The sequence below is a fragment of the Sceloporus occidentalis genome, unplaced genomic scaffold, assembly GCF_023333645.1.
Source record: "Sceloporus occidentalis isolate IW3139 unplaced genomic scaffold, rSceOcc1.0.p SCAF_1, whole genome shotgun sequence".
NCBI lineage: Eukaryota > Metazoa > Chordata > Lepidosauria > Squamata > Phrynosomatidae > Sceloporus > Sceloporus occidentalis.
The window spans coordinates 118,710,371-118,736,416 of record NW_028316981.1 but is presented as its reverse complement, the minus strand read 5'-3'; the positions used below and the strand labels follow the sequence as shown (position 1 = coordinate 118,736,416).

Sequence of the window (26,046 nt, the reverse complement as noted above, 5' to 3'; positions counted from 1 at the left end):
CCCCTGGCTGAGTGCTAGGGAACCCTGGGAATTGTAGTTTTGTGAGAAAGAGCTCTGGTGCCACAATGAACTACAGTTCCCATGCATCTGAGGAAGTACGCATAAGTCTAAGAAAGCTAGACTTAAGAGGGAGTCGGGGGCTGAGAGAGAGAGAGCGCTTCCTGAGGGCGGAGGCGGTGACCACTCTCCAGTCCTCTCTCTGATTGGCTGAAAACTGTTAATGTGTGACACTCCAAAGGGTTGGTCAGTAGCCAGCCTCGCTCTCAGAATCAGGTCTGGAGCTGAAATAGGCAAAAGTCACCCAAAATGCACTGAAATAGAGCCAGGCACCAAAATCACACGAAAAGCTCTGAAAAGTCCCCGTTTTCGTGTGAAAGTCACGACATTGGCAACACTGTTTACCATTCAGGCCAGGAACTGGCCTGGACAGGTTTGAAAGTGACAGTGGTAGTGGCGGTGGTGGTGGTGTGAGACCCAGGAAACTCCACAGGGGCAGTCAGGTAGATACTACCCAATGTCGCTGCAGAGAAAAAGGTATGCAGCGTGGCTCCAGGGTGGGTGTGGGTGCACAAGGGGCAGGAGTCCAGGCTTTTCCCCTAGTGTAGACTAGCCCCGAATCCAAGGGCTGAATGTACTGATTGGTACTGAGGCAAATTATTCCTTTTGTTTGTTTGTTTTTGTTTGTTTGTTGAATTTATACACTACCTTTCTCCCTGGATGGGATCCAAGGGAGCTGTATTCTTCCTTTCTGCCCCTGAAATTATGCCACGTTACTAGCAATAATAAAATACACATTAAGAACTTCTCAATTAAAATGTAATATGAAAACAAGTTGAAAACATACCCCTACAAAAATGCACAACACTAAATGGTATAGCTAGCACCCAACCAGTTGGACTTCCTTCAGCTGCAGACCAAATTACATGGCAAAGACATGACTCAAGAACAATGTCTTTGCCTACTGACAAGAGGACAGAGCCTGAGAGCAGCCCACAAGAAAGCCCTTTTTCATCTTCTCATGAGACATGCCTCCAGTGGAGTTGGGACCATAAGGACCTCCAGTGAAGATCTTAAAACTGGGAGCAGCCTGTAGTCTTTCAAACAGCCTTGACCCAAGCCATAAAAGGTTGAATGTTGTCCATATGTCACCAGAGCAGCTCAATTTGCAAGGAACCCCAGGCAGAATACTCACCACTCATTTGCACTCAGAATTCTATCTTTTGTTCCTCCTTTATAGAGGCTCTCACCTGTTGGTGGCACCTATGATGAAAACTGTCTTCTTGTTGGTCATGCCATCCATTTCTGTGAGGATCTGGTTGATGACACGGTCAGCTGCACCTCCACCATCCCCTGCTCCACCACCCCGGGCTTTGGCAATAGAGTCCAGCTCATCAAAAAATAGGATACAGGGAGCAGCTTGCCGGGCCTGGAGAAGAAGTAGTAGAAGAACAACAACATAGTAATGTGAGCTTGGTGGTGATGAAGGAGAGCTGAGATTGCTCAGAGTGTGACATGGTGTTCAAAAATCCTGAGCCCTTCTGGTCTAGTACATCCCATTAGTGCACGTGGGGGCAAGGTGTGGCCCCAGGTTAAAAGAAATTCAGAACAATTCCCTCAATTATTTTTGGCCTCCCACCAAACCTCTAGGGGAAGTGAGGAGGAGGCAATTGCACCATATTTTGACCTTTTTCTACCCAGCAGAAGCCTTTTATTAAAATAGGAAGTGAACTAGAAGTGACTTCCACATCACTTCCTATTGTAAAAAAGTTACACTTCTTGTGACTTCCAGGTCACTTCCTGTTGTTAAGGGGATCTAAAATGACCCATGAGGGCCAAAAAACATTACAAAAATGTGCTGCATCTCCCCTAGAGAGTGTTTTTGGAGCAAAAAAAAATGGTGTGTGTTTGCAATGCCATAGGAGTGTGGCGGCCCAATGCAGCTCCCTAACTCTCAACAATTGTCCATGCCTGAAGAAGTGGATGCACCAAGTACTTATCCCTAGTTACAGGAACAACATTTTAAAAAAAAGAAAAGAAAGAAAGACTGGTTGGTGACCAGCTGAAAGGTGGTGAAGATCTGGGGGTCCAACCCAGAGGTAGCTTAGGGCAGAACCAATATATTATGAATCTTTAGTGGGCCAAACTATGGAAATATGAAGTAAATCCCAGTGTGGGACCAATAGGCTATTCTTAATTAAACACAACAATCTTCCAGTAACTTTCATTAACTGAAGAAAGGGAACTTTGGAAAAAACACTGGGCATTCATTTTCTTTTCTTAATTTTTAATTGCCCAAAATTAAATCTAAGCAATTTATAACCTCTTTCACTGCTGCTGCTGCCGCCGCTGCCGCTGTTGTCATTATTATCATTATTTGGAATGGGCTACTGGCTAGTACCTCGATCTTCTAGTTCCTGCCCTCTTCCCCTGCCTCCACCCCAGCTTTGCACCTTGTCAAAGACATCACGGACGTTGGCCTCACTCTCTCCGAACCACATAGTGAGGAGCTCAGGACCCTTGATGGAGACAAAGTTGGCTTGGCATTCATTTGCAATGGCCTTGGCCAGCAGGGTCTTGCCACAGCCAGGCGGTCCATAGAAGAGAACACCTCGTGAAGGCGTCATGCCAAATTTCAGGAACTTGTCAGGATATTCCACAGGGAACTGAGGAGGGTAAGAGAAAAAGATGTTAAGGAGGTTTCCCTTCCCCTTTCCTAGCTGTACCATGAGTATGCTTTCCAACTGTTACCATCATTCAGCTTCAGAAGGGAGAGAGGCAGGCCAGTTCCTTTGGGCCTAGCCCAAGTAAGATGAAGAGCCCTCCCTCCAACCCATCTGCCATGGCCCCAGAGGATGAGAAGAACCAAGGAATTTGACCCCTTCCCCACCACCATTCCTTTCTCCTTTTGTGTCATGTCTTTTTAGATTGTAAGCCTGAGGGCAGGGAAATGTTTAATTCTTTTAAAAAAATTGTAAGCAACTCTGAGAGCATTTTTGGCTGAAAAGCAGGGTATAAATACTCCAAATAAATAAATAAATAACATACCATCCTTGCAATGCCACATTAAGACTCAAACGTCCTAAAAGTTACAAAGTGCTGCAAGGTCTATAGATGGCCAGAGTTCAGTAATCTCAACTCAATCTCATGTTTTTATCCTTCAGTTGTTGTTGTTGTTGTTGTTGTTGTTGTTAAGCATACAGACATTCAGAGGCACTAAATTTTGAAGTCCAGATGCTCATCATGTCAGTCCCCATGGAGTGTCTAAAAATGCCAGTACATCTATTGAGCCACATGTATCTCTGGATGTGCACACAAGTCCATGCACACACATGGCTGTACACACTGCAGCAGAGGTTTCATCCAGGTGTTCCTTTTCTTGGCACTAAGGAGAAACACTTTCCTACCCAAAATATTGTTAAGGATGTTAGCTATGCACAAAGGAAACAAGAAGATCTGGGTCAGGTGAACAATAACATCATCATCCCTGCTAATGAGAGTGTCATGGAGGTTTGGACCCCCCACATTAGCCCTGGCTCCACTACACCACTCTTCAGAGGCCTTTGCACCAAAATCCAAATGAAAGGCTGATAGCTCCTGCTGCTGTTACTGCTACTGCATCTGCAGCTACTAGAATCTGGGCTGTTTAGTACCACAGCATGCTCCTACTGACCTGTACCAGCTCCTGTAACTCCTGTTTGACTTCCTGCAGGCCCCCAATATCATCCCAGCACACCTGTGGCACCTCCACCACAGTCTCCCGCAAGGCTGAAGGATTGCTCTGGCCAAGTGCCCACTACAAAGCAAAAAGACAGCAAGACACAGCAGTAGGCACAAAACACTGTAATAGGTGCTTCTCATGGAGGCCACTGCTTTCTTGGGTTACATTCCCCAGTTCATTACCCACACAGAAACCAAACCAATCAGGTCAGCAGAGGAATGCTGGCAATTCCAAGACATTTGCTACTCTGTAGACATGATTTGGGAGTGGGATTTGCACCAAAATCTGTAAGCTAACAGCTTCAGTTCAAGAAGCCGAGATGCTGAACCCTAAACTGAGAAGGAATTCCAGATCAAATCTAGAACTCTAACAAAATCAGTTTTAAATAATAATCATCATCATAAGCAGTGACAAAATTATTCTCTCTCTCTCTCTTTCTCTCTTTGGAAGACATAAGGGCTAGAATTCACCAAGGCAGTTACAAATGCATAGCCCTAGAGTCATACATTTGTGACTGATTTGTATACACCATCCCTACGTATTCCCTAGTTTAGGGGAAGCGTAGGGACCATGAAAGTCCCTCAATCCCACCTTATTGGGCAGCAGCCACTGCAAACAACACAGGTTTATTCTCTTGCCAATCAACAGCTGACTGACATTCCCATCCTCCCTCAAGAGAGCAATCTCTGGTGCAAGGGAATTGAAACAGAAATCAAGCTGTCCCACTGGAGATCACTCATGGGAGAGGATGGGGGCATCTGTCAGCTGCTTCCTGATCAACAGGAAAACAGATCTCCACAGACTGCAGGGGCTGCTCTCTGGTTAGTGGGATTGAGGGAGTTGGGCCAGGAGACACTATGTAGCTATGTAACTGAGGTGATTACGCAATCATAACTGCCTTGATGAATTCCAGCTTTTCTGAACTCAAATACACTTATAACATTGAATAGCTGTATCAGGTCTTATGCATCATTGTTATTTCATTGTTGTTGTTTCTATTTTTTGGATGACTTTTTAAAAAGAAGACTCTAAATGGCTTACAGATAAAACATACAAAAGTCAGAAACATTACAAACAATATATAATATAAAGCAACACTCCTTCCCCCAACAGATCATAGGGATAATCAATTGGCCTAAAACTGATAGTTTAAAATATAGTCTATCTCATCCCATTTAGTCTTCTGAAGCAGAGAAATTTCTTAACCTAGCATGTAAAAGATGATTAAGTTGGAGCCAAGTGGGCATCCCTAGAATTAGCATTCCATCACAGGCCACTAATTGGCTAGCATTTAGTGTGGCCACCACTGAAAAGGCAATGTTCCTTGACACCACTTGCTTAAATCCCTCAGTTGAAGATCTCAGGGAATAGGCAGGTTCATAATGAGAGAGGCTTTCTGTCAAATATTAGAACATAGCCAGGTGGCATGAACAAAACAAAGTTAATGGTCATATGAATAAGAACTGAAGTAATAGCAATATAGCGAATGAATATCTAATACAAAATAACAAAATAATGGGAAGCATCAGATATTCGAACTAAATGAAAACCCAAAATATGAGTACTTAAGAGACAGTGACAAACCTTTGGCCTTCTAGATGTTTGGATTACAAACCCCACAATTTCTTACTGTTGGCCATTCTTGTTACAACATATAGGAACTGAGGTCCAACACAGGTGGAAAGCCAAAGGTGTCCCTCCCTCTGCCAACATACACAATTTGGAGCTATTTGAGAATTGTAAAGGATTTGCACAGAAATCAAGAAGTTATTTTTGCCTGCTAAATCTACTGAAGAACCCCTGCATATCATTTGTATGTAATCATGTTTTAAAGTCAGAGGGTAATGAAATTCTATCAGTAAAGCTGGTGGGGAAAGTGGGTGTGATTACCATCACTTTTTAAATAGATTTTTTTTTGTCTTTTGAGAACTCTGCCAATAAAAACTAAAGCAAAATAATGGATTATGGATTATGGATGGACATTTTGATTGTAGACATCTTGCTACTAGCATGCTGGGGCAGGCCTACCTGGAAATCATCCATGGTAACAGCCATGGAGTTGAGGATGTCAGCATCAATGGTGTCGTCCTCCAGGTCGATGACACTCATCTTCTTCCGGATTGCCTGGAGTGCTGCCTCAGAACACAGTGCTGCCAGGTCAGCGCCCACATGCCCATGTGTCTCATTGGCCACCTGAAATGATAGACCAGGTGCCCTGGGCTAAAACTCTCTCCATCCCAAACCAAGGTGAGGTTAGGAAAGAATCCTGTCTGAAACCCTGGAGACTTGCTTCCTGTCAGTGTTGACAATACTGGGTTAGTGTATAAAGCAACTCTCTATTTCGCTATACCTAAAGCCACTCTCAAATGCCCAGAATAATCTCTGGAGCTGTCAGTGTACTGTTTATCCCAAATATCTTGATTGTGGGTATGCATGCAGCATTAGTCATATAATCCTCATTGTGCACTCAAGACTCTCTTGGTTTCCCCAGTACTCCAGTTCCCATGTTGGAACCATAACTCAATTTTATTTCATGGGCATCACAGCTTTGCAAGGAGGGAAACAGGTATCCCTCCCAGATACTTAGGTTCCAAGTTCACATAAAGTAGGTCTATTACTTGATTTTGAAACTCTTGGTTAATATGGGAAGTGAGATCCTTCAAAGGCATTGTGCAAGATGATTTGTGAGTCCCAGCTGCTGCATTTGATGTGTGGCAGGTCCTTAAAACATGAAAATCACCCTGTTGCATTTCAAGTGACAAGATGCTTGTGTGAACCATTCCTCTAAATAACTATAGACTCATAGAGTTGGAAGAGACTTCAAGGGCAATCAAGTCCACCCCCCTGCCATGCAGGAAGACACATTCAAAGCACCCCCGACAGATTGCCATCCACCCTCTGTCTAAAAACCTCCAAAGAAGGAGACTCCACCACATTCCGAGGCAGTGTATTCCACTGTTCAACAGCTCTTACTATCCTAATGTTTAGGTGGCATCCCTTTTCTGGTAGTGTGATATAACCTTTTGTTATATCTTTCCTTGTGTCATTGATTATTTCATGGAACTCCTTCCCACCTTGCAGACTCCATTCCCATCCTCACCCTCTCCAGGTCCACATCATCAGCCAGCTTCATATTCTTGGTGTGTATCTGTAAGATTTCCAACCTTCCCACTGAATCTGGGATCCCAATGTCAATTTCTCGATCAAAACGCCCTGCAGAGGAGAGACAAACACTGAACCCAGGGCTAGAATTAACAAAAAACTAATTTTCCCAGCTCTGGTCCACCTAACTATCCTATCTCTTGAATGGGGAACTAGTAAATTTAGGAGCAAGAGGTGAAGAATGTGTGCTTTGGCAGGGGGGAGACCATGACCTAAGCTAGGGGCTATATGGGCCATGCCAGACTCCCCTGTCTAATTTTGGAAAGTAGGGTTTTTTAATGTAAACAAACCTTCTCTGACGTACTAGGGTTCAATGGAGGGGCTATTCCATCACTTTTGAAGTCTACCACTCTGTTTTAAGCCCAGAGGCTTTGCCCACCCCTGGCCTAATGGATAAAGCAAGAATGGTACAATTCATAGCAGTTGTCAGCGAGTAAGAGGCAGAATGCAGAGATAATGAAAAGAAATTTCAGTTTGTATTCTAGGACCAAGTTGTGATTTTGGGATCTTGATTTCTTTTCTAATGAATTTTCAAGACCTACATCCAAGGAAGGGGAGAACATCTGGGGTAGGTAGCTGAGAAAGGAGAACAGTTTCCTACCAAATCGGCGAAGGGCAGGATCAATACTGTTGGGCCGATTGGTAGCAGCCATGACTACCACATGTGATCGCTGTTTCAGGCCATCCATGAGTGTGAGCAGCTGGGAAACAATGCGCCGTTCCACTTCCCCATGAGTCTGAAATGGTAGGAGAAAACGGAGAAGGAACATCAACAATAGCTCTGATACTCAACCTACAAGAGTCAACAAGGTACCAGTATCCTAAACTTAGGAGCACAGTTCCCCCTGGTGGTCAATTTGCATAAAGAAGTTATATAATAGAAAAATAGATGGAGCCAAAGTGAGGGGAGCACTGTGACAAGAGACTCTGGAGGTCTTCTGCAAGAACTGTGCATCTGGCTCCATGTCAGGAAATGAGATAAGATATGAAGGCTTTTCAGATTGCCAAAAAAGCATTGGAGAGATCCAGCTTCAAATTCACAGTTCAGCATTCATCTTGACCTAGTCATCACCCACAGACTAAGGGGCTCTACAGACCGCCCCTTTTCGTGCTGGATCGGGGCTGCAGCAACCTCATGCTGTGGCCCCAATCAAGCTTTCTGAGGGCACAAAATGAAGCCGCAAAAAGCGGCTCCTTTTTGTGCTCTAAAAAGGGTGCCATTGCTGCAGCGGCAGAGCTATATGACGCTTCTTTGGTGCTGTGTCATCTGGATGTAGTGCTGGAGGCGCGCCACGCCACTGCACGCTGTCTGGAGTGGAGCACAGCATCAAAGCACCCGGGGGGGGGGGGTGGAGTCAGGCATGCATTGTCAGGATGCTAAGCCCCAACCTTGTCCGCAGGCTGGCCTTTCAGGCCGGTCTGTAAAGGCCCTAACATCTTATAGTGTTGTTGCAAGAATTAAATTCCTGGTTTCTTTAAACTCGAAGTCCTAGCCACTTCTGATTTTGCTGAATCATTTTCAGTAGATTTGGAGAGTTGATTTCTTTATCTTCTTTTGTCCACACACTCCTCACACACTGGTAAAGATCAGATTCAAAGAGAGCCAGCTGCCAAGTGATCTCTATGGGATGCAGTGTCATGAAGTCAAACATTTCAAACTGGAGACTGATATGCCACTCAATTGGGGGCGAGGGGCTGTCAAAGGTGATATTGTGGCTCATCCCATTCGCGTGAGCTTGTTTTTTCCTCCTGATAATCTTTGCAATGGATTCCACCCACTTCTTCATGGATTTGCCTCTTACAGTGGAAATAAATGTTTCCAGTCTATCGAGTAGCTCCTGATCTCTTTCAAAATCATAAAAATGGTGTTCCACCCAATGCTGAAAAATATTTAATATCCTGAGTTGTACTGGCTGGATGTATTCCTTGCGGAATCTTTTAAGGTCTGCGCTGATGGGCTGTTCTCCTTTCTCTATCGCCAGCCTATCAGCTTCTGTTGGTTCAGGCTCTGGGATTTCAAATCGTTCTATCAATAAACATAAACTGACGAGTTCTTGAGGATTGCAAAAGGAGCGATACGTGGTAAGAAAAGTACGTACAAAATTAGGATCTGCATACATGTGGTAAGTGAGCCTTTCAATGAGCTTCACCATAGTCCCGCCTTTGATCAGGGGAATTCCAATCCTGCTCTGAAGGCTGTCCTCAAAAACAATGTTGTCCTCAGAGTCTTCCAAAGCAAAGTGATAGACACTTGGACTGGGGAGTCGCAGGGGCTGCTCGTTCTCTTCCTGTAACAACACGGCATCCAATGTTTGGTCCAGAGTGCTGAGATACTGGAGAGGGATCAGTGCAGACATCCAGTTGTTCTTTTCTCAGCAGACTTGGTGGCAAAGATAAAGCTACTTTCATTTTTAGGGACCAGTTCAAAAGCATTCTTGTATTCACATGTATCATCTTTATCCATTATATGGACCTTCCTCATGATGATTTTTTCCTTGAGTCGTACTCCGCATTGCTGGAGCCCGGAAGGCACGACTGTCCATGGTTGGCTTTGCAGCTGATCATTAAACCATCAAAAAGGAAGAAGTGCACTTCTGATTTTGTTGTTATTGGGCATTTTTTAATTTGATTTATATAGCCCTATGCAGCTTGAGTCAAGGTTATTTGAAGAACTGTATCTCTGCCTTTACAAGTCCACTAGAGCACTAAGATCATCAGGAGAGGCCCTTCTCTCTGTCCTACCACCCTCTCAGGTGCATTTGGTGGGAACAACAGAGAGGACCTTCTCTCCCTCCTTAGAGAGGCCAGGTTGGCCCCATCCCTGCTCTCCTTTTGGCGGCAGATAGAGACATTCTTGGGCTGCCAGGTTTTCTCAAACTGACAAGGGTTGGACTTTAAATGCTGTGGAAGGTTTGTATATAGTATTGTGTACAGTGTTTAATATATTTTTAATGTGTAATGTTTTTAACTTTTTAAAACTGTTTGTTTTTTAAACATTGTATTTACATTTTATTGCTTTGTATTGTTTTTAACTTGTATTGTTTTAAATTTTTTTTAGCTTCCCTGAGTCCCTCAATAATAATAATAAATATTTTGTGTGTGAGTCCATGAAGCCCCCAAAGAGCCCCAGTGAAAGAAAACTGGTCCTCACACCTGTCAAATTTGCCCACCTCTGGATTAAGAAATGGGCTCTATTCTACCATTTTGAATATTGCTAATACATTTTCTTTACAGCTACAGTGCCTATAACTGTTTCATAGTTATGCATACAATCTTTCTACAGTAATTGTATTGTTATTTTAAACTGTAAATCCCAGATTTTTTTTGGGGGGGGGAATGGGGAAATAATAATAACAACAACAGCTACTCCTTGTTAAAATTGCTTCACTGGGTTTCTGGGCATGACCTATAAAACCTTTATGGCTGAAGTCTAGACTATCTAAAAGTCTGTCTCCTTATGTGAACTTGCCAGAGTCTCAAGATCCACAGAGGAAGGCTTTCTTTTGGTCCTGCCACCATGATAAGCTTGTTTGGTGAAGAAATGGGAGATGGCCTTCTCAGTGGCTGTTCTCACCCTCTGGAACTCCCTTCCAGAGGGTGAGAACAGCCACTGAGAAGGCCATCTCCCATTTCTTCACCAAACAAGCTTATCATGGTGGCAGGACCAAAAGAGAGCCTTCCTCTGGAACTTCCTTCCAGAGAGATGAAGGGTGCTTCTACACTGTAGAAATAATGCAGTTTGATACTTCTTTAAGTGTTGTAGCTCCATCCTATGGAATCCTAGGATTTGTAGCTTTACGAGGTCTTCAACCTTCTCTGCCAAAGAGCGCTAGTGCTTCACAAAAACAACAAATCCTAGGATTCTGCAGGATGGGCCCATGGCAGTCAAAGCGGTGTCAAAGTGCATTATTTTTACACTGCAGATGCTCCCTAAGCTGGCTCCCTTCTTGCCGTCCTTTTGCCAGGAGGCAAATACATTTTTTTTTGTTCAAGCAGACTTTTAATTGCTCACAGGGAGGCTTCTTATGAGAGGTGTGCTTTATTTTCAATTTTTGTATGCATTTTAATGATTCTAAAATGTGATAATTTTAATTGCCTTTAAATTTTTATTCTAAGGTTTTAGTTGATTTATCTTGTGAGCCACTGCCTTGGGTCCCAATATGGGAGAAAGGTGGCATAGAAATAAATAAATAAATAAATAAATAAATAAATAAATAAATAAATGATACAGTGAAAAGTTTAGCTAAGCTCACATGAAACAAGCAATTCTAACTTATTATTATTATTATTATTATTATTATTATTATTATTATTTAGCAGCAGTAGTGGTGGTGGTAGTAGTAGTATATTTATTTATATCCTGCTTTACCCCCAAGAATTGTTACACAAAGTGACTTACAATTTAAGTTGCAATCCAGCTTCAATCGGTCTTGGATGATACTGATTTTCTACACCCATTTCAAACCGGCTTCCGGGCGGGCTATGGAGTTGAGACTGCCATGGTCGCCCTGGTCAATGATCTCCGTCTGGGCATGGACAGGGGTAGCGTGTCCCTGTTAGTGCTCTTAGACATCTCAGCGGCTTTCAATACCATTGACCATGGTATCCTTCTGGAACGCCTGAGGGAGTTGGGTATCGGGGGCACTGGTTCCGTTCCTACCTCTCGGGTAGACTCCAGATGGTGCAGCTGGTGGACGTGTGCTCCGATAAGAGGGCGCTTACATTTGGTGTCGCTCAAGGAGCCATTCTGTCCCCCATGCTATTCAACATTTACATGAAACCGCTGGGAGAGATCATCCGGAGACACGGGGTGAGGTGTTATCAGTACGCTGATGACACCCAAATATGTTTCTCTGTGTCTCCGACTGATGCAGTGACCAAGGATGGCATCTCTCCTCTAAATGCCTGTCTGGAGTCGGTAATGGGCTGGATGAGGGAAAACAGACTCAGTTTGAATCCAGAGAAAACGGAAGTGCTCGTGATAGGTTCCCCAGGCCTGGGGAAGGATATTTGTCCACCTGTCCTGATGCTCCCCTTGAAGGACTCTGTTCGCAGTCTGGGGGTGCTTCTGGACTCATCGCTCCGCCTTACATTTCAGGTGGATGCGACGGTCAGGAGCACCTGTTATCAGCTTCGGCTGATACGCCAGGTGCGACCCTACCTGCGCCGGGGGGACCTTGAAATGGTGGTACATGCTCTGGTGACCTCTTGGTTGGATTTCTGTAATGCGCTCTACATGGGGCAACCCTTGTACCATACTCGGAAGATACAACTGGTTCAGAACATGGCAGCAAGACTGGTCACTGGATCCTCCAGGACCAGCCACATAACACCTGTCTTGAAAGATCTACATTGGCTGCCTATTCACTTCCGGGTGCAATACAAGGTGTTGGTTATAACCTATAAAGCCCTAAATGGCTTGGGCCCAGGGTACTTGGAGGACCGCCTCTCCCCATACAATCCGCCCCGCGCTCTCAGATCAGCCGGGAAGCAACTGTTGAGGGTTCCAGACACAAAATATGCTGCAACTGCTCAGAGGGCGTATTCTATCTCGGCCCCGCAGCTCTGGAACTCTCTTCCTGGCGAGCTCCGCTCAGTCACCTCCCTTGACCAATTTAGGAAGAGGTTAAAAACCTTCCTCTTCGAACAAGCCTTTCCCCAGACATTGTAACATCTGTTATCTCCCCACTGCACACTGCACATGCACTTTTGAGTCAGCTAGTCTGTATGTTTTAGCTTATATTTTTTAACCTTGTTTTAATTGTTTAATTGTTTTAATTGTTTTTATATTGATGTATTGATTGATTGTTGTTACAATTTGTATATTGTATACAACCATGTTACCCGCTTTGATCTACGCAGGAAAAGCGGGCTACAAATAAATGATTTATTTATTATTATTTATTAAAAGAACAAAGCAATGAAATTCAAATATTTTTGTTGTTGTTAACTGCCTTCAAGTCAACTCTGACCCATGGAGACCCTGTGGATGAGACATCTCCAAGACTCCCTGTCCTGCTTAGTTCCTGTAAACCTATACCCATGACCTTCTCAATAGAGTCCATCCATCTAGCATGTGGTCTTCTTCTTTCTACTTTCTTCCACCTTTCTTAACATTATTGTTTTTTCCAATGAGTCATGCCTTTTCATGATATATCTGAAGTACAACAGCCTCAGCTTTGTCATCTTGGCTTCCAGGGAGGTTTCTGGCTTGATCATAGCCATGTTAATCTGGAAAATCAGTATGCAAAGGGATGTTGCAGCACCTTTGAGACTAACTGAAAGAAAGAAGCTGAGAGCATGAGCTTTCATAGACTTGAGCCTACATCCTCAGAGACATTTGGTGGAGTGGAAAGCCCAGAGACAACCTATATAGCAATCTGTGTGTGAGAATGTCCATAGGAATGCAAAACTTTGTGGATGTGGAAATTATGTGGCAAATTCACTTTTAATGAAGGTCATTGGGGGACATGATCATTGGGGGATAAGGAAGGATGTTTCCTCAACAATTAAAAATACACAAAAGTGAGCATCATTTTCCCAGCTATCATAAGGTCCTGGTGCTTTGGCTAGTCACCCCTCACTGCAGTAAACCAGCTCTTCAGAGATTTACTGTCAGTGAGCCCCTGAGCTTACCTTCTCTCTCTTAGGAGCAATAGCATCCAGTTCATCAATAAAGATGATGGCTGGAGCATTCTTCTCAGCCTCTTCAAAGGCTTTGCGCAAGTTGCTCTCTGACTCCCCAGCCAATTTGCTCATGATCTCTGGACCTTTGGAAAAATAAAGATAGGAAACAATAATGGACAATTCATCAGTTCATCAACTGATGAATTCAACAGTTGATCAGAGATGGTGAAAAAGACCCTTAGGGAATGACTGTGAAATACCTCCACCCTGAACTGCATGGCTCCAGGAAAAGCTTTGCCAGTTCTAATGGGGCTTATTGTGGTCACACAGCTCAGGGACTGCACATCCTGTTGAATCACTCTGTTTACACTGATGCCACTTGAATCGTCATCATATAATTCTTGTGGGGTAATTTAAATTTCTTAAGGCTTCAGCCTTTGCTAACGAAACAAAAATACTGAATATCAAAAATGTCAAAGCCAAGCCTGTTAGGGTCTAGCTTTAAATTAGCAGAGTAGCAGAAATTGGGGCACGGTACAGACCACCCAAAAAGGGTGGCCTCCTGGCGCCTGTTTTTCTGCCAAAGGGAAGCCGCAGCCTCCAAACCATGCAGCTTCCCAGCAGTGGAAAAAGAACCAGCAAAAAGCGGGTTCTTTTCAAGCCACGACGCTGTGTGGATGCCACGCTGTGCTTGCTTAACAATGGCGGCGCCCATGTATACACAACCATTTTTACGCCCTCGTCACATACTAAGGTTGAGGGGCGTGTGGGCAGAGTGCCCCAAGGCAACCCTAGCATGTGACGAGGACGTCGCAAAGGGCTGGTATGTACTAGCCCTATGCTTTCCTAAGAACAAACACTGACTCAAAAAAAACCCCCAAAACAGGTAGTTTATAGTTTAAAACAAAAGTTTACTAATGGCTTTAAGCTATATTTACATAGAAGCTAATCTAGCTAGTGAATAGTTCAAGTAAAAGAAATATTTATCTCACTATTTTTCCAAAGAAAGCTGAGAGAGCAGGAAGATGGAAACACAACAGCTCCGTTGAAAATATTTTGAAAGAATGTCAGTTAGTCCCAAAGGAGGAGTGATTTAAGTCACATGGTTAGCTTGAATGTGTGTGTTTGTGTGTGTGTGTGTGAAAGAGAGAGAGAGAGAGAGAGAGAGAGAGAGAGAGAGAGAGAAGGTGAGAGAGTTTACATGAAGGAATTCCCTATCTATCTAAGGAGGGGGAAAGACAATGCAAAAATCTTCCAACAAATCAGAACAGCATTTTTAATGTCCCTTTACTCACCATTGATGAGGAAGAAAAACGCTCCCGTTTCATTTGCAACTGCACGAGCCACAAGGGTTTTCCCAGTGCCAGGGGGACCATAGAGAAGAATCCCTCGTGGAGGCTAAGGAAGAAGGAGAGAAGTTAAGGAGCCATCCAGGATGCACCTGTGCAAGGGATGTATCTCAGTGGAAGGTCAAGATAGAGATGTAAGCCAGTGTAAGACAGCCATGTAAGCCTGACATATAACAGGTCAAAACAAACATGTAAGCCAGTGAATTAGGAGAGGATGTGAGCCAAGGGGAGCTTCACTGTGGGAGAAGGGAAGGGCTCCCACTATTTCAGAAATGTAAGTTCCAAGATCAGTCCAATTTGGACAGAAAGATGTAGTGGCTACTGGTGATTCCCACGTCAGTGGGGCACTAAATCCACTCTGGAGTTATCCAAAGTGCTGAACCCTATAGAACACTCAAATAGATTCAGCACCATTGCTGTCCACAGATGGAATGTGGCAGTTCACTTTTTAAATTAAGAATTGTGATGAATTATAATCTGGAGGCTGATAGGCCTTGGGTCTCATCCCTGTTCCTGTTGTACCTTCACACCAATAGCTTTGAAGAGTGCTGGGTGTCTCAAGGGCAGCTCCACCATCTCCTTGATCTGAGCCAGTTGTTTACGGCAGCCTCCAATGTCATCATAGCCAACGTCATTGAGGCTCTCTTCTTCATCCTGACAGAACAGAGGGGTGAACTGAAAGGGTGCTGGCAGAAATTGCCTCTTCTTTCCACCAAGGCTCATACCACACTCCTTCACATGCTGAATATTTTGAGGGGATAGGAAGATTCATCCCTCTACCCACCATCCTTTGACTCCTCAACAAAGTTTACTTTCTGCTTGGATTTATCTCCCCAGTGGAAATTTTGTATGGCAGATCCCACCATCAGAAATTCTGTCTCTGCATGTGATCCAGACTGCAGGATGTTGCAATGGTCTCTATGAATAAACATCAGCCAACTGGCTGCCAACTCTTTCATCCCTGATGTTGTTCAGTGTCTATTCTTACCTCTCGTTTGATGGGTTCCCCCTCACAGTGGATAATGGTGTCAGGAGCAACAATGCAGTAGGGGCTAGGATCCACCTCTACAACTTTAAATTCCACAGCCCTCATTCCTCCCCGCACAAGGAAAATGTCACCTGGATAGAAAACAGAATCTCCTCAGAGTTCAGTCTCAAGCTCAGTATGTTTGTCTTTCTTACTGTTATTTATAATTTCCCATTATTATTTCCCTTCTATTCCATTTTGGGAGACAGCCAGACTATAAATCCAATAAATAAATAAAGCTACTCCTTTCCACCTCAATCTAAGAGACTGACCTGGTCCTAAACCAGTGTCTATCATCAGTAATGGACTGAAGTTCCAGTTGCCTTGTATATCTTTACTTGACTACCAACTTCAATCATCATCTTCATAATCCACATTGTGCACATTTGATGTAGCGTACTCTGAAGTGAGATCCATAAACATTGAAATAGAGGTCTATTTCAATTAACAACGTCTTGGACAATGAAATCCTTTTTACCAAGTCTTTTTATGCCCAACCACCCCCTCCTTTCCTCTTCTGTGTAGCTGCTAGGTTTTTTTTTTTTAGCATCAGCATCTTTAGAAGGGTGCTGAAGGAGGGCTGGAGAAACACAAACTTGTCTTGTTAAGTTGCAGAAGTGTGTCTACAATAGATCACACAATGAATAAAACTTGAAATGGGAAAGAATTGGATTCTACTCTACTGTAGCTATATGTGCCAGAGCAACCTACAACAGGCAAGGTAAACAGCAGCTGCCTCTAGAATCTCTTACTGAGCATTTGTGAACAGCAAACCTGAGAGAAAAGTTGACAGCAGATTAGCCTGACTCACCAGGTACCCACAGCTTATTAATCAAGTGTCATTCTCTAAGTTTAGCCATCAAAATGGATAACATAAAAGTGAAGGCTGGTGCAAGAAAAAGTTATCCTTGGATTCATTTTGGGAAAAGCCTTCAAGTGATCTTTAGAAGATTCAAAATGCTTTTGTTTACTTATACAAAATGTACCTGACTTGCTGTTTAATTTCACACATACATCATGCTAGTTTTGGATTTAAAAATTGTCAAAACATATTTAATTCCTTTTATGCTGTGTAGGAACATGTCCCTATTCCTTCCATGTTATTTCTGCCTCTGGTACCACAGTTTCTGTTAAAGAAATAATACCCAACAACACACCTACTTTGTTAACTGAGATAGATACAGTACGCCCATGTCATACACAGGCGCGCTATACATGGCTTTCAGCTTACAATGAAAGGTGTACAAGAAACAGGAAATGGCACCACACTGCACCGTGTGCACAAGCCCCATTGTTTTGAATGAGGCTTGAGCATACATAGAATTTGCCTTACGTGGGGGTGGGTGGGGTGTCCAGAACGGATCCCCCACGTAAGGCAAGGGCACACTGTACATGGAATAAAGACAGTGGTTGCTGCAATTGCCTGGCCTAGTGCTTCTCCTTATACAGTCGGCCCTTCTTATACACGGATTTTTTATACACGGATTTAAGCATACACGGTTTGAAAATGTTCCAAAAAAGTATAAATTTACCTTGATGTTCCATTTTTTATTAGGGACACCATTTTGCTATGTCATTATACTTAATGGGACTTGAGCATACAGTGCTACCTCGGGTTACGAAATTAATTCGTTCCGCGGCGCCGTTCGTAACCCGATACATTTCGCAACCCGAAAAGGCTTTCCGTTAGCGCTGGAAAGCCGCTAGCCGCGCTTCACATTTGAATTTCGCGCCGAAATTAATTTCGTAACCCGAAAAATCTTTCGTAACCCGGAACAGTTTTTTCCAATCTAACTTTTTCGTACCCCGGAAATTTCGTAACGCGATCAATTCGTATCCCGGGGTACCACTGTACATGGATTTTGTTATACACGGGGGATCTTGGAACCAAACCCCAGCGTATAACAAGGATCCACTGTAGTTCCAGGTTATTAAAAAATATGAGAGATTGGTAAAGAAGGTGAAACAGTACTGTAGAGAATGAGGAGTTTAGATTCATAGGAGGACCAACTGTCTTCTAGAGGTAGAACGGGGAAAACAATCTCCTATTACTAGTTGTTGTCATTGTTAAGATGACTAGTTGTTAGGTCTGCAGGATTGAAAACTGGAGATGGCTTGTGTACCTTTAATGGTTGTGTAGAAGAGGGAATTTCAGCAGGTGTTACTTGATATGCAACCAGGTAAAAAGCAACACTTCTTGTGGTTCCTTCTTTTGCACAATGACTAAAGGTACAGGATCGTTTGACAGGTATTATTCTGGCAACCCTGCTTTTTTTTTGTCAGAGACTCTAGGCCTCAGTTGTATTCCAAACTAAAATAAACAGTTAAACGAATTACAAGATAAGAGATTCCACCATGTAAGGAAGTACTTCCTGAAAGTAACAGCTGCTCAACAGTAGAACAGATGGCCTTGGAGGGTAATGGAAACCTACTTTTCTGGCGGTCTTTAATAATAATAAAAAAACCTGGATGCCAACTTTCAAGAATGTTTTAGCTGTGTATTCTTGCATGGAACACTTTCATTTTACAACTATCATTCTATGACCTCCTAAGAGTCTGTGTTTGTTCTTAATGGAAACCAGAGAATACCAATGAATCTCTATTAAAGGTAAAGGTAGTTCCTTAACATGAATGTCTAGTTGTAACCGAGTGTAGAGGGTGGTGCTCATCTCCATTACTAAGCCAAAGAGCTAGTGTTGTTTGAAGATGAATCCCGTGGCCATATGGTCAGCATGACTGCACCAAACACTGTTCTCTATTACCAGAGGCAAAAACAGAGAGGCCAAAAGCTGTGGTGGGCTGTCCAGGATATGTGGGTTGCAGCATTTGCCTCACCAGGCCCAATACTGAATGGAGGCCAACATGAAAATGTTCCACTTAATTGCTGTCTTCATGTCAAACACCCTTTGCGAAAGTCTCTTCCCTGAGCAGCCCCCCCCTTACTGACATCTGTTCCTCAAGACAGACCTATTGGAACCATCTCAGATAATTCTTGCTTTTAGGTAGGGGACATGAAAGGGTGAAGGAAGCAAAAAACAACAACAGGGAGGCCTTGGTGTGGGACAGCTGTGGCCCAAAGACTGAAGGTTCACCACTGAGTTAAGTAGTTCTTGCCAACTGCTCACCTTTGTGCACGGGTTGATAAGCTTCCAAAAAGTATGGTTTCAGGTAGGCTTCAAAGAGATTTCCAGTCAAGCCTACAATAGTGTCATCAATGGGCAGGACATGGATCCGCTTTCCGTATTTCACATCTGGACAGGCCTGTACACTGTAGAGAAAGATTCAGCTGGCTTCCATAACATACACAGCAAAGCCAACATGCCCTGTTAAGGTTGTTTCAAATCCCCTGGCAGAACAATCTTCTGGGTAACCTATTCTGTCACTTTGACACCCCTTATTACTAAGGCTTTTTACCAAGTTTTCATGTGGTCACTAATTTAATGCCTCTGATTACATAAAATAAAAACTAATATTACATGTTGGACAATGTGAAAAAAGTATATATTTAGATGAATTTGCTGTTGTTGCATGCCTTCAAGTCATTTACAACAAATGGTGACCCTAAGGCAAGCTTATCACAGGCTTTTGTATGCAATATTTGTTTAGAGAAGTCTTGCCTTTGCCTCCTTCTGAGGCTGAGAGAATGTGACATGCCCAAAGTCACCCAGTGGGTTTCCATGGCCAAGCAGCTATTCCAGCCCTGATCTCCAGACTTGTAGTCCAAAACTCAAACCACCATACCACACTGGCTCTTCAGTGAATTTACACAAGCAAATTACTACTGATTCAGGGCTGTTTTTTCTCCTACTCTTTGAAATCCCCATATTTAGCCTCACATTTTGCACTCCACTGTCCCTGCTTCCCACCATCAAAACAGTCTTCTTGATTGTGGCCCAGTTTACCCTTCAGCCCGCTCCACACCTGCTGTCCACACTCTGTGGCAAGGTATACCTGGTGCTCTCCACCAACACCCTACATGACACAACACAGTTTACTGAGCTTCCCAGTCCCTGCTCCAGCTTGGGCCAGCCTCACCTGACCACATCTCCAAGACGCACACGGAGGTTGTTGCGGGTTACACGGTTCATACGGATTTTCTCATTCTGGCAGGAGTCATCCGTGAGAACAATGCACACTGTCTCCCGGTGTTTCTTTCCCTTCAACAGCACTGTGTCTCCCCGGAACAAGTGCAGTTCCTCTATCTTCGCCTGGAGAGAGCCAAGAATGGAACCAATGTAAGAAACTGTTTAGTCAGTGGACAAATAAGGTGTGTGTGTGTGTCCATGTGGTCTCTCTGTGTGAAAATTAATACTACATTTTTGCATATCCATTATGTTGTTTGTGACTGTATTCCTGGAGAAAATCAAGTCAGTGGCATATCTTTTTGTGTCCCTGATGCCTGCTGGTTAATTTAATATATTGTGAGTTCATAGCACCTGCTTGCATCACTTTCTCATAATTCAGCAGACATGCATTGCATATCAAATTCAGTATTCAGAGGATCATTATTGCCACCATGAGTAATACACACTTCCTGGTCTGCTGCCATAGCTTTTCTCTGATTTCCCAGAAACACTGTCATTAAAATTTAAGAAGTGTTTTTTTCCCCATTTTGTCCCAGGTACTGTTCTAATTTCTTTTGCAGTACATGATTCTATATGTCTTCCACAAACCCATCCTTAAATATCTGGTCTGTTTCTCAAGCATATTTGATCCTGTTTGATTGCTTCTAAAGCTACTTTTCAAGTGTCAGTGTAAAAACACCCCAATCTGGTGCGCTTCAAATATTTTGGACTACAGTTCCCAGAACCCCACAACACATATATAAGAGTTATGTAGTCCAACACAATTTGAGGATGCTAGATTGGGGGAGAGTGGTATCTTGTTGTTGGTGGTGGGGGTGGTGGGGGTGCCTTCAAGTCATTTCCAATTTATGGTGACCCTAAGGCAAACCTGTCATCAATTTTTCTAGGCAAGATTTGTTCAGAGAAGGCTTACTACTGCCTTCCCCTGAGGCTGAGAGCATGTGACTTGCCAAAGATCATCCAATGGGTTTCATGGCTAAGCAGGGAATTAAATTCTGATTTCCAGAGTCATAATCCAACACACAAAATCACTACACAATGCTGACTCAGCCCCCAATTCTGACAGGGTCCATGAGGCAGGCAATCCAGTCTTTGTACCACTAACTTCTTTTTATTATGTGGCCAGGTAGGCACTTCTTTGTTTTACAACTCCTGCTACTTCATCCATTAAGATCTTTAGTTTCTTCCCTCAGGCAGTTTGAAATAATTGTTAATTCTCCCAATAAGATTAGCCTTTCTCTCTAATTTTCTCCTGGAAATTTAGGCAATCATGATCTCTCTCAGTAAAAGAAAATCTGGTCTGGTTTGCATTTTTATTGCTGGACCTCTACACTTGCTTATTCTGCTCCATTATCCTTAGATGGATTCACAGACAATTTGCTGTCTAAGGACAGGATAGAAGCTAGCTGGATTATCTGCTCAATCTTAGTTCATGACTGGTTGATCGAATAGCATTGTCTATGGCATCTGAGGAAGCAGTAGACTAGCAGTTGCCTATTTTAGACATGGGACAGAGATCTGTTGCTGGAGTGCCCTGGACTGCTGCTGTATAGGCAGGGTAAAGTAATTGTGCAAGAAAGTACCTGATGATATCTTCTTGCACAACAAATATATAATGCCAGGGTACTTTGGGGTTACAATGCCACATACGACTTGTAAGATTCTGGAAAATAACAGGTATACCATACTGCTTACAATGTGCTTCACTTAATTGTGGAATATGGGACATCAGATAATGACTGGCCTACTGGAGACAGAAAAGATGAGACAGTGGGCTTCTTGTTACCTGGGACAGGCTCACAACACTATTATCCTCATTGACAGCTTCATCCACAAGGAGGCGATTTGGACGGTGCTTCTGCCGCAGAATGGCTGTAGAATAATCCTCCCCCTTGGCCCTGGAAGGGAAAATGGAAAAGAGGTTTCTCAGATTCATGAACATAAGCATACAATAGCAGAGGAAAGGCTCATAGAAGGAAAGGGACAGTATCATTATTTTTTCTATACATATAGCAGGCTTGGAAACCAGTATTTATACTACTGTATTTAGTGTGACAGTGGAGGCAAAGGCAGGAACGACAAGAAGAAAAGGTGGATCAAAGAACGAAAAAGGAGATGGTGGCAGGAGGGAAAGGAGGATGAAGGCAGCTGCAGCAATAATAAGTCTCCCAGAAGTCAAACTTTCAAGAAATAGGCAACTCAGAACCAGAATCCTTCTCCTCCATTACAGCCACTGCCAGTTTGTGGAAGCACAGAGAGTTACATTGTGTATCACACACCATGATGTGATGGTCTACCACTACAGGATCGTGACCTGCAAGCCAGCGTTCAAAACAATAACTTTTACCAGCTTTGAAACAATACCAAGGCACCAGCATTACTCTTATGCCCATACAGCAGAGATGGGGAGCCTCCAGCCCATGGACCAGAGAGGCAACTGGCAACAGCACTGTATTTAAATCAGTCTTTAAATAGCCCTTCGGATAACTGAACTGTGCACTCTGCAGGCTGTTGTATGGGATTCAGTTGTGTACCTTGCAGGTTGTCTCCCAACTGTAGACTTTGCAAACTGTTGCAAGGAACTGAACTATTCTTTTTGCAGGACCTGCACTTCTGTGAGAGCCAAGGTGGTGTCTGAGTGTTGGCCTAGGCAATAGTGTCATTCAGCAGGTTCACACTGGTTCACTGGTTCACTAGAACAATTGTTAAAATTGTTCAAAGATGGGGAGGTTAGGGAGGTTAAATGGGGAGCCAGGAGGAGGAGACCAGATCAAATAAGGAGGGAAGGTCAGAGGGAAGGAATGACTGAATCTTCAAGAGCTATAGGGATGCAAGGGAACAGGTTATTAATTATTTTGAACAACATCCTTGGGACTAGGACTCTGGAAAACTGGGAGTGAAATTCCCACTCAGCCATGGAAACCACTTGGAGACCTTGGGCAAGTCACCTTCTCTCAGGCTAAGTGGAAGGCAATGGCAAAACTCCCCTGATTAAATCCTGCCAACCAAGAAAGCCCAATGGTAGTTTCACCTTAGGATTGTTACAAGTAAAAAGTGAGTTGACAACAGATCAGCAAGTCAATAACATCCAAATTGGTAAGATTTTCCTTTGGGCCCATGTACTTTGCAGCTGGCCTCCAACTGCATTGTTCTTATTCTGTACCCTGGTTTGGGTGGATGGAGAGGGTGCCATTTGTTACTCTGCCTCAGGCAGCAGTTTGTCTTGCTAACCCTGACAGCTAATACTTGAAAGGCATTGTGTATATGCACTTACTCCATATTGTTTTCCTTAACACACACACACACACACACACTAGCAAGAAAAAGAAGAAGAGAGAATAGAAGCTGTGGGAAGTCACAAGGAGGCTACAAATCACAGCATTTGGACCTTCTATGTGAATAAAGTAGTGTACTGGAGCAGTGAAAGTCTGTGGTGTGCCAACTGCTTTCAGGGCAAATGCCAGAACAGTAGTCTGGGTGCATCTACACCGCAGAAATAATGCTGTTTGACACCACTTTAAGTGCTGTAGCTCCATCCTATGGAATCCTGGGATTTGTAGTTTAACAAGTTCTTTCACCTTCTCTACCAAAGAGTGCTAGCCCCACACAAAATGACAAATTCCAGGATTCTGTAGGATGCAGTTAAGATGGTGTCAAACAAGATTATTTCTACAGAGTAGATGCCTCTTCCAATGAACAAAGTTACATTTTAAAAACTTGTCGTTGTTGTTTTGCCAGCATGGCATAGTGGTTTGAGTGTTGGACTCTGGAGACCAGGCTTCAAGTCCCTACTGAAGCAGGAGAACCCACCGGGGTGACTTTGGCCAAGTCACACTCTCTCGGCCTCAGAGAACGGCTGCGACAAAAAAAACCTCTGAAGAAACTTGCCAAGAAACCCCTGTGACAGGTTTGCCTTGGGGTATTTTTGCATGTTTTTAACTGTAGGTTTTTAGACTGTAAAATTGGCTCACAGTTTTGGGAGAGAAGCAGGATAAACATTAATAGGAGGAGGAGCATTGCCATGTGTCAGGGATGTCTTGGTGGCACACAATAACAGCAGCAGCAGCAGCAGCAGCAGCAAAGCTTTTGGGGAGGGCAGTGGCCCTTGGCTGAGCCAGGCCTCTCCTCTCCACAGAAGCTGGCCCATGAAAGTGCTCCATCTTCAAGGTGCCCCAAGGGTCTCTGGGGTGGGACTTTCCTTTGCCTATCCTAGGTCCCTGAGGGAAGAAGCCCCAAGGGCCCCCCCTGGAGGCTGTCCAGCCCAGGCCCTATAAATAGCCCTCCCAGAGGCCCCTGCGCCCTGTGCTGCTGTTGCTGCTGCTGCTGCTGAGGCTGGGCTATTCTTAACCCTCCTCTGCTCAGAGGCCTCCTCCTCCTCCTCCTCCTCCTCCTCCTGCTCGGGCTGCCCAGAACAACACGCTCCTCCGGGGAAGCCAAGCCCAGGCCCGGCCCTCCCGAAACTCCCTCCACAAGCCACGCAACACCAACACCACCACAACAACCACAACCACAACAACGCCCTCCAGCCCCCAACCCACCCACCCAAGCGGCCCCAAAGTTGGGGAAACTTTCCTCCCAACTTTTCCCCACCGCTTGGGGCCAGCAGAGGAGGAGGAGGAGGAGGGGGGGGGGGTCCAAACCCACCCTTTCCCCCGAGCTTTTGGAGGGGATCCCTGGGAGTGGACCCTGGAGACCCGGGTTCGAATCCTGCCCCGGCCAGGGACACTCAGCGGAGGGCCAGTTTTGGAAGGAATCTGGCCAAGAAAAGCCCAGGAGAGGCTGGGCCATACGTCGGGCAGGGCTTGAAGGCACCCATCAACAACAACAACACAACCCCAAAAGACGAAGCCCCGCCGGACGAAGGACTTACTCCCCTCCCGTGGCGGGCATGGTGGCTCCCTCCTCGGCTGCGGCTCCGCTGGGCTTGGCACTGCCTTGGCAATAAACCCAGCTCTGCCCCTCTGCCCGGCCCGGCCCCCTTCCCCAGGGAAGCAGCAGAAGGCGGGACTACTGGCCCATGGGGCACCCCGGGGGCAGACTGGCCCAAGGGCTCCCCAGCCCCAGTGTCTACCCCCGTGGTCCCCTATGGGCACATATTCCTCTCCGCTTCCCTAAGCAGCAGGGCGAGTCCCTGTGGGCAAGGATGGTTATTTCCCTATGGGCAAGCATGCCTCTGTATTTCCCTACCCAATGGTTCCCTATGGACAAGTACTGGCATTTGTTTTAGTACGTCCTGGAGAAGGCTGTTGAAAGTTTCTAGGCCTGTTCCTGTTGTTGTTGTTGTTGTTGTTGTGTGCCTTCAAGTCGTTTCTAAAGTACGGGGACCCTATGGCGGGGTTTTCTTGGCAAGTTTTAACAGAGGGGTCTTGCCAGGGCCATCCTCTGAGGCTGAGAGAGTGTGACTTGCCCAAAGTCACCAAGTGGGTTTCCATGGCCAAGGCAGGATTCAAATGCTAGTTTCCCCATATCCTGCTAGTTCAACACTCCAACCCATCTGCCACCATGCTGGGTCTCCTGTCTGGAGCTATTTGGAGAGGAGGCGAATGTACTCCGATGCTGTGTAAACTGAGACCCCTGCCATGCTGGAGTTAGGCACTGGGCAGGGTGACCAGATGTCCTCCTTTCCCACTACGTGCCCTTCATTTTAGCCTTCTGTCCAGGGGAAATGGCAAAATGTCCTCTCTTTGGAGCAGGACTAAGAAGCATGGATTTATATTTATATGAGTGTTTTTAGCTTTTGTTTGGTCATGTCCTCCATTTTTCTCGAATGGCCTACATTTTTGTGGTGCCTTATCCTCCTGTGCCGTGTTAGGACAGCTGGGCACTTTGGACACTGTTTTTAAGTCAATCCTGATCTCACGCCAGTCTGTGTAGTTTGTGGGTGCCCATAAATGACACCCATCACCCTGCTGGTATCTGTTCAAATTGACTGTAGGTGTTGTGCTTAGCAGCCTTCCAGTCGACTCAACTCATGGCAACCCTGTGGATGAGACATCTCCAAGACCCCCTGACCTCCACTACTCTGCTTTGTTGCTATTGTTGTGTGCCTTCAAGTTGCTTCTGACTTACGGCAATCCC

The 26,046-nt window shown here is 44.5% G+C and overlaps 1 protein-coding gene across 1 annotated transcript in view; it reads right to left on the bottom strand.

Annotated features, from left to right (window-relative positions):
* Window positions 1-24,914, bottom strand: part of LOC149322014 (transitional endoplasmic reticulum ATPase-like) — a 30,923-nt gene extending 6,009 nt beyond the window's left edge. Inside the window, exons 1-14 of the mRNA XM_089533104.1 lie at window positions 24,839-24,914; window positions 21,755-21,866; window positions 19,919-20,091; window positions 19,009-19,151; window positions 15,845-15,975; window positions 15,379-15,510; window positions 14,803-14,905; window positions 13,517-13,650; window positions 7,482-7,617; window positions 6,819-6,931; window positions 5,747-5,911; window positions 3,671-3,793; window positions 2,451-2,663; window positions 1,248-1,426 (exon numbers count right to left, since the gene is read on the bottom strand). Coding sequence (XP_089389230.1) covers window positions 1,248-1,426; window positions 2,451-2,663; window positions 3,671-3,793; window positions 5,747-5,911; window positions 6,819-6,931; window positions 7,482-7,617; window positions 13,517-13,650; window positions 14,803-14,905; window positions 15,379-15,510; window positions 15,845-15,975; window positions 19,009-19,151; window positions 19,919-20,091; window positions 21,755-21,866; window positions 24,839-24,858 — 1,877 coding nt within the window. The 5' untranslated portion in view covers window positions 24,859-24,914. The remainder of the gene's footprint in view (window positions 1-1,247; window positions 1,427-2,450; window positions 2,664-3,670; window positions 3,794-5,746; window positions 5,912-6,818; window positions 6,932-7,481; window positions 7,618-13,516; window positions 13,651-14,802; window positions 14,906-15,378; window positions 15,511-15,844; window positions 15,976-19,008; window positions 19,152-19,918; window positions 20,092-21,754; window positions 21,867-24,838) is intronic.
* Window positions 24,915-26,046: the final 1,132 nt, after the last annotated feature.